The sequence below is a fragment of the Pyrgilauda ruficollis genome, unplaced genomic scaffold (genome assembly GCF_017590135.1).
Source record: "Pyrgilauda ruficollis isolate IOZ18807 unplaced genomic scaffold, ASM1759013v1 scaffold43, whole genome shotgun sequence".
NCBI classification, from domain to species: Eukaryota; Metazoa; Chordata; class Aves; order Passeriformes; family Passeridae; genus Pyrgilauda; species Pyrgilauda ruficollis.
Genome location: NW_024525823.1, coordinates 5,939,198 through 5,953,349, shown reverse-complemented (window position 1 = coordinate 5,953,349; position 14,152 = coordinate 5,939,198). Strand labels below are relative to the sequence as shown.

General features: G+C 38.7%; 1 protein-coding gene across 1 annotated transcript in view; it reads left to right on the top strand.

Moving 5' to 3' along the window:
* LOC121359247 (prolyl endopeptidase) overlaps positions 1-14,152 on the top strand; it is an 84,645-nt gene that overhangs the window by 49,121 nt on the left and 21,372 nt on the right. Inside the window, exon 10 of the mRNA XM_041478062.1 lies at positions 1,292-1,395. Coding sequence (XP_041333996.1) covers positions 1,292-1,395 — 104 coding nt within the window. The remainder of the gene's footprint in view (positions 1-1,291; positions 1,396-14,152) is intronic.

The window sequence follows — 14,152 nt, the reverse complement described above, 5'->3', positions numbered from 1 at the left end:
GCTTTATCAATTGCTAGAAATGTTTGTTTACGTCTGCATTTGTTTACCAATCTCTATCTTCCTGATTTTCTGGTCTATAACACTTACTTGAAGAGGCAATTCCCTGCTATCAGATAAGTTTCCTCATTATTTCATGTTTTAGTCTGTATGAATTTGTATAATTATAACCTCTGTAGTAATTACTTCTATTTCCTGAATTTATCTATAATGCACACAATACATCAGGATTTCAATCAAGTCCTGTCCACCTTGGTTAACTTTATTACATTGAGGATCCCAGATCTTAAGGATGAGGATGCCATATCTTTTAGTGTTCTTTTCCCTCATAAACATTCCAAATTTTGCAGGGACCAGCTTGTTGTAAAGGAGAAAAAGAATAATTAACACTCAAGTTAGTTTACGTATCACATGTATCTGTAGTACAGGCATGAATATTAGGATTTTTTAGTATGTTAACCAGTGTGCAAACATGATAGTCATGTTGTATGACACATACTCAAATGTTATTAGGGTTGAATTATAGGAAATACATTTTACAGTGTAAATGCAGAATTATTCTTGGTTAATTACACATCTGTGTAGTGTCTAGATAGCTGCATTCCCTGTGATTCGGCCTCTCCTGCAACCTAGAACCTAAAACTTATAGACATAAGTTTTCTCATATGCATAATCGTTTGGAAATCATATGTCCAACTCAAGTGAAGTTATCTTCAAACCTGCAAGATCAAGATGTAAGAGAAGCTACTCAAGACCAGATTTTGTTCAGTTCCATAGGTAACCTGTGCTAGTCTGCCACAATTTCAAGTGGTTGTTTAGCTCTTTCAGTTATCTGGGCCATTTGAATTTTAATTTCAAATATTTTACCATAAGAAGAAAATTGTTGACATGAGTGAAATTCTTGATATATTTATTATTAGTCTGGTGGATGTAAAAGGGAGTGTTTTAAATTTGACTTTACGTTTCTTTCTTCTGACATTATTGTTCTTAATAAGTCCTTTCTAACTCCACGTGAATCATTTTTTCCCCCTATTTTGTTTAAGCCCCCCTGGCTTTGTGTGAGTGATGAGAATTACTCCTTCTGCACAAAAGCCTTTGCACCCCTCCTAGGTGAAATGCATATATGTAAGTGTTATATTGTATAATAAATGACAAAATGTGTCCAGAACTACTGATTTTCACCCTGCTGAGTTACCTTTCCTATTCATGACTCCATCACAGTACCTAAACTGGCGTCTTTTTAATGATGGATATATACTAAGCTGACAAGCTTGCATTGTATTCTGTATTTTAGGTATTATATATCACTGTGATCTGACCAAAGAGGAACTGGAGCCAAGAGTTTTCCGAGAAGTGACTGTTAAAGGATTTGATCCTTCTGTTTACCAGACAATTCAGGTAATAAACATGAACACTGCTGTCTTGCTCTCACCACCTATGCAAGAGCTCAAGATAACTGGACTTAGCTGTTGGTGGGGAGACTTGCTTTAGAACCCTGCTTTGGTTTTGAATTGAAATACTATTGTAGGTTCTCTAAAGGCTCAGACAAGTATCTCAGTGTAGTAGTGTGGAGACTCCTTTGGAGGTGCCTATTACACATAGTGAAGGTGTATAAGAATTAGCTAAATTTCAGGTTTATGAAGTTGAAAGAAATTAGCTTTTAGCAGTGGAAAACAATGTAAGCTACAGAATATATGGAACAGGTTCAGGAAAATACAGGGTTCTTCATAAACAACTGCTTTGACCTCGTAACAAGTATTATTACTGAAATGATGATACAAAATACACACTTTAAGTACTAAATGATCTTCCCACTAAACACAGCTTTGGTAAGACCCCTGTGCCCTGGTCAAGACTTTTTAAGACAGGTATAGAACTTGCAGAGAGAGTTCGTGGAAATTCATTGAAATCATATTTAGGTTGAAAAAGACCTTTTCAGAGCAAATCCAGCCATAAACCCAATATGGCTAAGTCCATCACTAAATGTGTCACTAAGTGCTCATCTATTTGTCTTTTAAAAACATCCAGGGATGGTGACACAACAGAAATCATTATGGCTCTAGGAAAGCAGTCATTATATTGGGGTGCTTAGCATATTTAATTTATAGAATAAATATTGGAGGGTGGATTCGTTTTTTAATATGTAGGATGTTTTAATCTTCTGACTAAGAGTAAGAATGGAATAGAAGCTTTTTCTTTCTATAAACAAAGGCATAACAAAGTCTAGTGCCAAAAGTGGAACTTAAATAAGCTTGGCTTGCAAAAAGGTGAAATTACATAGAAGGTAAGCAACATAAAGCCTTGTGACAGCATGGCTTGAAGTTTTCGAAGAGATTAGATACTTCTCTTAATATCTTATTTTTAATTTTGCCTCTGACATATGCCAAGGCACATTCTCTAGAAGTGTAAAGGCAGTAGTATGTGTACATGAAGTGGTTGTAAACAGCCCCATCTGTTTGTCTCTGCATCTCCAGACAGAAATAAGAGTGTGGTAGAGAGCAATTTCCTGGAAATGTTCTCACAGGGAATACATTTTTGCTGCTTCACTCAAATTCATTAAGGGACTTCCTCAGGATAGCTTTAGGGCAGGAGGAGCTGGATAAGACAAAGAAAACTGCATTCTCTTTAGGAAGGAGCTTGGTACAATTGTAATGCTGTCGTCAAACTCAGAAGGATAATAGTGAAACACAAATACCCATGTAATTAAAAAGGGTATAGAAGAGGTTGCTGTAAATCAGAAGTAATGTATTTTTCTCGTAAATCAAATTTTATAAAATAAATGTCTGGAAAAATAAAATCTCATTTTACACTTAAATCAATTACATGCTAAATTAAGGTAAAGTAGAACAGTGATACAAATAATTTCAATGAGGAGGCATGCTGTTGCTATGCTCTTGGAAACCTTCACTTTGTAAAGCACTGGCAGAGATTCACTGCTAGGCTGTAATGTGGTGGAAGTCAGTATCACTGTTTCTGGTTTTCTCCTTACTCAGCTTCTGCTCACTTCCAGCTCTAGGGAAATGTGACCTGTGTGTTGACGCTGGGATCAGTGCTTATGAAGAGCACTCTTGGCTCAGCAGTCATCCAGTTTTGCCTTATACCAGCAAATGATCGCAGTATGGCAACCTCTTGGAAATTAGTTTTTGATATGTTTCGTTCAGATCCATGGAGGAATCTCAGCTAAGCTGTGAAAAAGGTTGTTTATCAAGGCCAGGGCTGGGACTGCCTGCTCAAGTTTGTAGTAACTGAGCCTGTCAGTACTGCACAGGTCTGATGGACTCCAGTCTTTGTTTCCATTTGGGTGGTCCCACTTAGAGCCTTGATGGTGCTTCTGCTTGGAGGAGGGAAAAGGGATGGAAGGGTATCAAAGTAGGGTATAACAGGCTGTCAAGCTAAATGAATTCATAGCCATTTCAAAACACAGGCAATGTTGCAGGGAATTGTGAAAAAAAAATCAAAAATAGGAATGCAAGGAATATACTGAAAGTAGGCAAACCCTGATTATTATAGGAGAATGAACAATGCTGCAGAATCTATTTAATAATTTTAATTTCCATCAGAATTACTCAGTAGGAAAGGATAATGTTGCTGACTGTCCTAATCCATGTCCTTAATGAAAGGCAGGTCTCCTGCCAAAGTTCTGTCTTTATTCTCATATACCTGAAGAAATACCTACTAATACTAGCAATCTTCCCAGCTTTGCTGTGTAGCATATATGAAACTATAATGAGTTGTTCTTCAAAAGTCTTTGAATATAACAGGGACAAGATTTGAACTGAAATGTAAGGTGTCACGTGTATATGAAACCTGAATTAATGGCAACTGGAGAATTGCCACAGTGCCTGTTTTAGGTCTTTCAAATCCAATCTGCTGTATTTGGTATATGTTGTAAAGTGCAAGGGTAGACTAGTGATGAACTTTACTACACAAAGAAAATTTGTGGTAGAGCTGCTGCTTTTTTTGTACCTAGGTTAAGATCTTACACTTTGACAGCCCAAACTAAGAACAAATTAAGAACTTGCACTGAAGGGAGAGCTGTTTCAACACACCTGTCTTTTGCACCAGGGTGGGAGCATGTTTGTAAGTTATTGGCTCCGTGTGACACCCTGCAAGTACAGTCTCATTTACTGTGTTCTAACTTGTACTTATGCCCTTACCTTGAAAAACTGTATGACCTTCATGAAGAAGTCAAACTGTTTAAAATGCTTGCCACACATCAAAAATTTATTCTAGTTACTTTTGTTAAATGATACATTAAGTTGCATTAATTACTCTTCCTCTGTCAAGCACTTCTTGAAATTTGGTTTTGCTTCCCTACATACTTCCATCTATCACAATGACAGACTTTTTCAGGAAATAGCCTGGGATGGGCTTTACAGGAGGAAAAAACAATTTTGCAGGAGCTTAAAAACAACACTTGCCCTAAGATATTTATTGTGTTAATAACTCAACTGTTGCTTTAAATAAAAGCATCTTATTTGAATAAAAGTATTTTATCTCTGTAAAGTTGCCAACTATGTACTTATATGCCTCTCCATGTTAGCACCTCACAGTGACACTTAATCATGGATAAACAGTCTTCTGGTGTAGCTCACAACACACCTACTTTAAGGTTGATGTGTAGGCTTTTAAGTGTTAAAATTGCAACAATAAAAATGTTGATTGGCTCCTTTTACCATTCTTTGAATACCCTCCAGTACTTAAAATACTTTGAGATGAACCAAAAATAGATGTTGCTATTGACAGATGCACTTTGAATTAGCTCTTGCAAAAGTGAAATTCATAACACAACTTCGTTTTACAACTTAGCTTGATTAAAAAAGCAGCTGCTGTTTAGATATTGCAGCACAAATGCAAGAAGCACAGGTCTTAAAAGAGATATTTCTCTTCGGGCTGGAATGAATTTCCACCTTTCTTTTGCAGAAATTACTTTTGCAGGTGAAGTAATTTTCATAAGAATTCTTTTCTTTTCTTGCTCAGTCTTTACCTCCCGTCACCAAGCCCTTGCAGTACTGATTTCAAGTTATGAGGCATTAATGGGGAAAACTAGTCTACAGTCATTCTCATTCCAAGTGGAACTTTACACCATACAGTTTGGCACAGTGATTAATCTCTGCTTCAGGAAAATACAACACTGAGAGACGATGAGTCAGGCTTGAGATTGACTGGCAGAGAAACTTGTGCACAGCACCTGCCCATGCTATTCCTGGATCTTGCTGTTGCTGGTGGTGTCATTCCATGAGCATTAGATTCCCTCATTAATATAAAAATAACAGAGGAAAGCAGTGTCCTCTGAAAACGGTAGTAAGCTCAACCTGCTAAGCAATGCAAGAGCTGATACTATAATTATCTCTGGTTTTTTTCAGTGTGGCTATAGAGATGGTCTTAACATAGTTTTTTTTCCCCTTAGCCACATATATGTCATAGAATCAAAGAATGGTTTGAGTTGGAAGGGATTTCAATCATTTAGTTCCAACCCCACTGCTATGGGCAGTGACGTCTTCCACTAGACCAGGTTGCTCAAAGTTCCATCCATCCTGGCCTTGAACACTTCTGAGGATCATGCATCCACATCTTCTTTGGGCAACCAGTGTTCCAGTGTCTGTTCCAGTGTCTTACCACTCTCACAGTAAAGAATTTTTTCATAATTTCTCATCTAGACTTTCCCTGCTGCAGTTTAAGCCCATTTCTTTTTTTTTCTATTGCAATATTCCCTTGTAAAAAGTTCCTCTCCGCTTCTTTTATAGGTCCCTCTAAGGTTCTGGAAAGTCACAATTAGGCTACCCCAAAGCCTTCTCCAGGCTGAACAATCCCAGCTTTCTCAGCCTGTCTTCACAGGAGGGGTGCTCCAGCCCTCTGATGATTTTCATGTGTCCCCTCTGGGCCTGCTCTGACATGCCAGTGCATGTGTTGGGCACCCCAGAGCTGGCTGCAGTGCTCCAGGTGGGGCCTCACCAGAGTGGTGACCTGCTGGCCATGCTTCTTTTGATGCAGCCCTGGACACAATTGGCTTTCTGAGCTGTGAGTGTGCATTGGCTGGGACACATTGAGTGTCTGGTCAGCCAACACCCCCAAGTATTTCTCCTCAGGTATCGGAACCCAAGACCTTCCTCTGGCTTCCGTTGATGGTTCGAGCCCCTGGCAGGGGGCTCAGAGACCTTGGCATGGAGTCAAAGACACCTGTGCCTTTGATTTTAGCCCATGGAGAAAAGTACCAGCTTTGTATGAAGATTTACAAGCCATGAGAGTTTAAGTAGAATGATAGTTAGTTTGTCACAGGGCGAAAAAGTAGAATTTTGGCGTTTTTAGAATGGGGGCTCAGGAGGCAAGATGGACGAATTTGGGCATGTCCTATCCTTCCTCCTTCTCCTTCTTAGCTTCCATCTTCTGTGTGATGGTGGCACTTTTAGATTGGTTTAGAGTAGAGTCAGACCATCTAACATAGGTGATAGATATTGGAAAATTACTGTAAATAAAGTACACGTAGTTCTTAGTATAAAATGTTAACACTACAGGGCAGTCAGTGTGCCATGAACCAACTTGCCAGACAGACCTCAGCAGGTCAGAGAAAGAATGTATTAGATAAGAGAAAATAAACAACCTTGGAAACCAGAGCCGAGGAATCCTGACTCCTTCTTTGGTCACAGCGCTGGGAAAAAAGAGACTTTCTAACACCTCGGGGTCATCTTGATCACAGAGACTCCGACACTCAGGGCTGCTCTCAGTCCACTTCCACCTAGCCTGAATTTGTGCTTGGGATTGTGTCGATCCAAGTGCAGGAGTTTGCACTTGGCCTTGTTGAACTTCATGAGGTTCACACAGTCCCACCTCTCAAGCCTGCCAAGGTCCCTTAAGTTGACATCCCTTCCCTCCAGCACGTCCACTGCAGTGCACAGCTTGGTGTCAGCAAACTTGCTGAGGATACTCTCAGTCCCACTGTCCATTTTGCTGATGAAGGTGTTACACAGCGCCAGCCCAAATGCCAACCCCATTGACCAGAACTCAAGTGTGACTTTCTATAATAATAAATCTTTGTAAGTTGGAGAAAAGTTGAGTAGCTTTGAATCTATCTGCTGAGACAAAGTACTCTCATACCAGAGAACTGAAGGCACATACTTGCAACTGATTCTAAGCAGAGACAAATAATTTTTCCCTTTTCTACAGAGGAGTAGGTAATTTTGGCATAATTTTCATCCCTCTCCTAAGAATCCATCACAACCAAAAAGGGGTTGATTTTTGAAGAGTTGGACTTTCTTCTCACAGTATTTGGGGTTTGAATCCTGCCTTGATCTCATGGGATGGGAGGATAGAATTAATGCTTGGGGAAAACAAGTTGCTTATTGTTTGTTTCTATTTTATTCTTTTTATTTCCTTGAGGTTTTGTATTGCAGTAAGGAAGAAAAAGAGTTCAAGAAGCTTTGGACAATACTTTCTGGCACGTGGTGTGACTCTTGGGGATGGTCCTCTGCAGGGCTAGGAGTTGGACTCAGTAATGCTTGTGGGTCCCTTCCAACTAAGCATATTCTGTGATTCTGTGAAATATTGGTGGGAAGAAGGAATGTCACAAACACGACAGTTTTGTGCTTGCCACAGTATGGCAGACACCTGCTGTCTTGCAGGAGGGAAGTAAGCTTTGAGCCACTTCTTTCAGAGCTCCCAGGAAGGAGATTGAAGTCATTGACTCTGATCTCACCTAGTGTTTGGCACTAAGGCACCAGTCTCTCTCTGGAGGACATCAACAAAATCACAGTGACAACTGTGACAGCATTGGCAGGTTGCCTGTGGAATATAGTATCTTACACCCTTGGCATGTGATTGTTACGAATACCACATTAGTCTGCCATTACCTCTTCTAATTGGAGGTCGGTGAAGAAACACTGAAACACTGAAAATGTAGCACTCTAATTTAAAGGCCCTTGTAGTTCTTGAAAGCTAAGAGATTGTGTATTAAATATTTGCCCACATTACACTCCCTTCTAAGGGAGGAAGTTGTCAGAATCAAGGACTTTACATCTAGGTAGAGTACCAAGAGATGGATTTTCTATGATGACCTTAAATGCTCTTGAACTTTGAAATCATATGCTGGAGTAGCAGAATAGCAGTTGTTTCTACATCCATTATAATTTAAGTAGCCCTATCCAATGCAGTTCAGATATTCCTTTGGTATCTGGAGTAGGAACCACATTTCTCTCTTCCAAATAAGAGGATGAAGTGATAGACTTTGCATTGCTTTCTTCACCCACCCAGTTCAAATCCTATTTTAAGGTCTAAGTGTCTGGTTTTGCTCTATTCCCTTATATACCACTGGGGATTAATGCATAGTTTAGGAAGTTGGGAGCTTTTGTTAGCAGAATGCAGAACAATGGAAATGTGGTGTGGTTTGGGATGCAGGGGAGTGCAGAACTTCTCTTAGGAAGAATTAGCACACTACTGACCACACAATGTGGGAAATAATACTAAAATATTTTTTTTTAAAATACTCTCTGTTTTGTATTGTCGTATAGGCTTTGAGATCCAATAGTTCCAAGCCTTTAATAATAAATTGTTTATTTTTCTGTTGAGTGTGTAGGGAGCTGGAGAGCTTCTTATAATGGAAGCATATGTAGACCCTTCATGCTCTAGACTTTATAAAAACGTTCATTTGTTTCAAGCATACAAGAGAAGTGATTGCTTAGTAGTTTAACTGAAACTCATTATGAAATACTATTCCTGTGCCTTACTCAGTAGAACTTTTGTTTGAACTTGCAGTGGTTTGTTTTCCATTTTTCTAGTGAAGGGAGATGTTAGTTGGCTTACTTAATCCCAAGCTGCATTCCACGCTCTCTCAGAATTCCTTAAAACACAAGGCGAAATAGCACGGACTGAAACAGACCTGTAAGCATTGAACATAGTGTTTATAGTGAATTGAATTCCTCTTTGCACCCAGGGGTTTTAAACAAGAGCTTAAGGAATTTAGCGGAGCTGAAAGGATTGCCTCACATGTCTTAAATGATTGCACTGTTGATTGTAAATAAAAAATAGTTTTGATTTTTACAGTAAATGGAAAAATACCTTTTGCCATAAAAAAGATTTAAAAAGTCATTCACTCAGACACCTTAAATAAACACATGTGTTGAAGTCTTCAGGAACCTCAGTAGGTAGATTCTTTGCTGATATAGAGATATTAAAATGATAATGTTGTAGTAAAAATACTTGGGGTTTGTCTTCTTTCTAAAAACTCACTGAAGAATTTCTTCCCTTCTCTTTCTCCTGGAACTTTCATATTCACTCCTCTGATATAACTCACCTCCACTAATTAAGCATGAACACATTGCTATTTTAATTAAGTCTCTTACTCACAAGGTAAGTAAGAATTCTGTTTAATGTTCCTCAGTGGGAATCTACTTCCAGCTTTTCTTCTCCCATTTGTATAGGCTTATCAGTGTTATTTCTCAAAGGTAGTGAATATTATTAACTTCATTCTACAGGAACAGAAACATTCAGGATGAAATTTTTCCATGGCTTCACATTGATGAGGTGTTGCTCTGGGGATATGGTTTGCTCTTCTAATGGCAGTGGTTTGCTGATCCTCAGAGTTGAGTTTTCAGATGTGGATTGAAAACTTAATCAAGATGGTTATTAAAATCTTACACAAATAGTTCAGGGAACTTTAGCATCAATAAAAAGCCCCCCTCTTGATATGTCTAATAGTAATGAAGGCTGACTGCACACAGTCTTTTGATCATTGTTTGTTTGTCTTGTATAGTGCAGATTGAATGGCCAATACCATTCATGGTAGAGGGTCAAACACAGAATGGTTCCACAGAAAAAAAAATGGTCTAAAGCTTCTTTATAGCTGTTTAATTCTTGCTTAAACCAAGTAGTCAAAAAATGGGAAATTTCAGCATAGTCCTCCACTGAAAGAAAAAAGTGATAGCTGCTCCTTTTCTCACTAAGAGGATAAATGTCAAACTTTGGCATGCCAGCATTGTTCAGAATGAGAATGCTCCTCTACAGAATGGGAATATTTCTGTCCATCTGCCCACCCATCATTTTGCCTCATGGAGCTTGGCTGGTGGGGTGGGGTTTAATTGTGATGATAATGCTGTATTGAGGACAGATTGCTCTGGGACCACAATCATAAGTTTTTTTCAGCTGGCAGAAGATCATTAGATGATTGCAGTTGTCAGTCATCACTGCTGTGGGCCAGCATTCGAGCCACTGACTGAGCTGGGAGACACATTGACTGCCTTTTCTAGGCCTCCAAGAAAACCAGACTCTTCTGGTTGTATTTTTCAGTACTGTACTAGCAGTGTCATCTAAGTGCATTTAATAGTCATTAGGTTTCCTAGGAGGGGGATTTACTCTTAGTAAGAGTTATATACCCAGGTATGTATCTGTCTGTGCCACAGGACAGTGTTTAAATTCAAACAAATCTCCAGAACAGTACCAATTATAGTAATTTTTTTTGTTAGTGAGATTCATATTACTTGAAAATAAAATGTTGGGCACTCTGTTAATAGGTGTTTGTTCATCTATGTTATATATATGGGCAAGTTTTAAAAATGTTTTCTTTGGTTTTAACATGTAAGTGTTTAATGCTTAAATTTTTAAACCATTTTCTCAAGTTTAACTAATACAGATACATAGTGCAAGTGGTGGATTTTTGAATATATCTCTGTTCTCACCAGCTGTTCCTGTAGATTTTGTTATGTATGTAAAGTCCCTGGATGGCCTTCACATTTCTCTGTTTCATGGTTTTATGAAAGGCAAGGGAGAAGGGAGGCACTTGTTCTGTTTTAGAATCTGTCTTCTTCACTTCTGCTTTTGAAGCTTCTCTTCTTGAAATCACATAAAATCTGTGTAAAAACAATCTCAGAACTCATCTTATATATTGGAGTCCCAGGAGGTAGGGTTTTCCTGCAAGAAGAGAGAAACCAAATTCTACTGCCCAACAGGTGGCTGCAGCTGTGAACAGAAAAACCTGTAGCAGAGCTGCTGTAATAAACAAGGGGCAAAAAGGCTGGGAAAAAGAAGTACCATGCCTGAATGTGTTTGGATGTGGTGGTGACATGGGCATGACTGAGCTGTCATGGGCACTATGGCAGGTCACTAGTGTCTGTACCTATTCCTGCCTGATTTCTGTCTGCCTTGTATTTAAATGCCTTCACACTCCCTAGGCAATCTGTCCCAGCTTCTCACTGAGTTTCCTGTTGAAAAGCTTTTGCAGGGCATTGGAGTACACCACCTAAAGGTCTCACCTGAATTCCCTTCTTGAGTTTGAAACGTGTTGCTTTGTGTCCCTCACTGCCTTGGAAGGCAATTGGTTCTCTTCAGGTTACAGCCAACTTCTGCACATTTAAAGACTGACACTGTGTCCCCCCCAATTTTATTTTCCTTTAGACTAAAAACAATCAAAACAAAAGAAAAATCTGCACTGTGTTCAGTTTCTGTAGTGGATTGTATTTCCTGACCTCTTATCACTCTGCATCCTCTTCCTGGAATCTGTTTAGATGCTCAGCATATGGTGTGCCATGGTTTCAGCCGAACACAGCACTCCAGCAAAGACTTTGCAAATGTGAATGCAACAGGAGGGGTTACTTCATAAAACATTGTGGGTGAGACTTTGGTTTATATGTCCTCATGTAGGGATTGCCTTTTCCCTAACAATTCATCATTCAAGTTCAGTTTGGCATGTCTACATCTCCAAGATACTTTTCTAAATTACTTTTTAGGGAGTTCTTCACTGTTCTTTATGTGATTGTATCTGTCAGGTTATATAGTATGTTGTATTTCTGGCCTTGCTGGATTGCATTTTTTTATTTCAAGTAGTTTTGGCTTCTCTTTGTTACTCCTTCCAGAAAGGACTCCCTTGTCCCCTCTTTTCTGCAGTGTCTCCGTGTTTCTTGTTAGCAATTAAGCTTCACCACAGCTCCATACTCCCATTTAAATACTTTACAGTGTATGCATCTCTCATTCTCAATAGTGTCTCTGTAGGCAGCTGGGGAACTGGAGTGTTTTCAGAATAGCTGTGGCTCTGGCAGAGCTGGGAGGTTTGTGTTTCAGAGTTGCAGGCCTCCAGGCACATACAAGTTCATAACTAGTTTATGCAATTATTTATTAGGTTTGGCATGCAACTGTTACCAAGAGGTTTAAGGAGGTGGGGCAGCCAGCAGAGAACAAATTGGAAGGTTGTTGCTCCTTTATTTGGTTGTTTATTGAGTCTTAATCATGGGCCACATTCAGCAGTGTGCTGGACAGCAGGGAAATGCAGACCATCACAGGGCCCTTACCAACCACAGCTTGAAGCAGAACAGAGAAGTAAATTATATTTGGAAGATTGATAATGATAGCTGTGCATTAACTACCTAAAGGAGACAAAACCAAATTAGAACTGGTAAGAAATGCAGATAAACTCTTGATATATATATACACACGTAATCACTGCAGCCCAATAAAATTATACTTGCTGTCTTTATCCAGGGTCAAAACTGCTTGGTGGATTAGGGTTTTTCTTGTTAATTAACATTCATCATCATGGTGGAAAGCAGTTTAACAGAGTTGAGAGTGGAAAACAACAATTTCAGATGTTCGTGAGATCTTACATAGACATATGGAAGATGAAAACCTCTGAAAAATGATTTTGTGTGGCCACTACTTGGAGCAGACTCTGCTATTCAAAGGGGAAAAGGGAAGCAAATTGTAGCAAGTCTTGTAACCTAAAGTTACAACTCTAGCATTCACTGTGAGCAGGATTACCTTAGAAAAGATGCATATTAACCAGGGTGATCATATAATATTGTGAGCAGTTCAGTTTATACTGGGAAAATAAATTTTGCTAAATAGCAACTGAGGAGATTTTGGAGAACCTCTATTCAGTATTAGATGGCATAATCACACCTCAGTAATACACTGGTGTTGCTAACCACTTTGAAGGGCATAGTCTCCATTTACTCCATTTATACCAAACACAGAAAAAAATTGCACTAGTAAAAGTAAGGCAGAGCTTAAAAAGCTTAATAGATGCTTTGTCAACAGATTTGTGGGTTGTTTTTTCTTAAATTGGATTCACTGCTTAAAAGACAAGCTAAACATGAAGTGCTTTAATAAGTATCCAGAGATGCAAAGTTGCAGAATTGTCTAAGTGGAACATATGAGTGGAATCGTTCTGCAAACTTGTGTTATTTGTCCTCAGTATAAGAACTGAAGTAGTAAAAACTTAAAAATTACAAAATCTTGGTGAATTCTGGAAGAACATTTTTTAAAAGGAAAATAAAGGAAGGTAGTTCTTTTTCAGTTCACTTTCTACCCAGAAAACATTTATATCACTCATTTTCTCTGGCCTTTTGTCTGCTTATGATGTAGCACAAATTCATCAGTGTGCAATTTTATTAATGGTAAGCTAGTTTGCATCTTCATTTAGCAGTTGATTTCATTTTCTCAACACTGCTCAGAGGTACTGGTAAAATATTATTTTCCCTTAGATTAATTATTTTTGCTCTGTCCTTGAGTCATCTCACAGGAGATTTATGGGACATGGGGAGCCTCTAAGAACTATTATTATTCACAGTAACTAGTGTTCAACTGTGTAGATGAATGATATAAAGAAAGAGATGATTTCCTTAGTTCTAGCTTCTATTCTCACAGACAGGGAAAAAATGCTACATAAATTCTCCCTGACAACTCCCTGAACTGCTTGCTCTTCATCCAATTTGTCAATATTTTTGAAAGAACCAGTGTACAGAGATCCCTGCTAGCAGCTAAAAATAGTCTGGATGCAGAAAAGCTTCAAAGCATAATGCCTGAAATCAGAGAGTCGTATTTTACCACTAAAGACATCCCTGACTTTTTCTTTCTGCTTACTGGTGGTTTTTGAACTGATAGCACACACTCTAGTTGTTCTGGTGTCATTAGAAATTTGGTCTGTTGATTTATTGAGAGTTGATTATTAGTTGTGGATTATGATACAGGTTTATTGGCTTTTGCTGTCTTGTTCATGTTTTGCCTAAGAAAGGAAAGATTTCTGCAAACTGTCCTTAGTCTTAGGGCTTAAAAAAAAAATGTTCCTCTTTTGTTACTTTTTTTCTGCCCTGTTCCAAGAGTATTACAAGGGTGCTTCAGCACACTCCTTGGTGTTCCTGGTATGAAGTCCCTTCAAAGTTTTAGTTTTGATGTC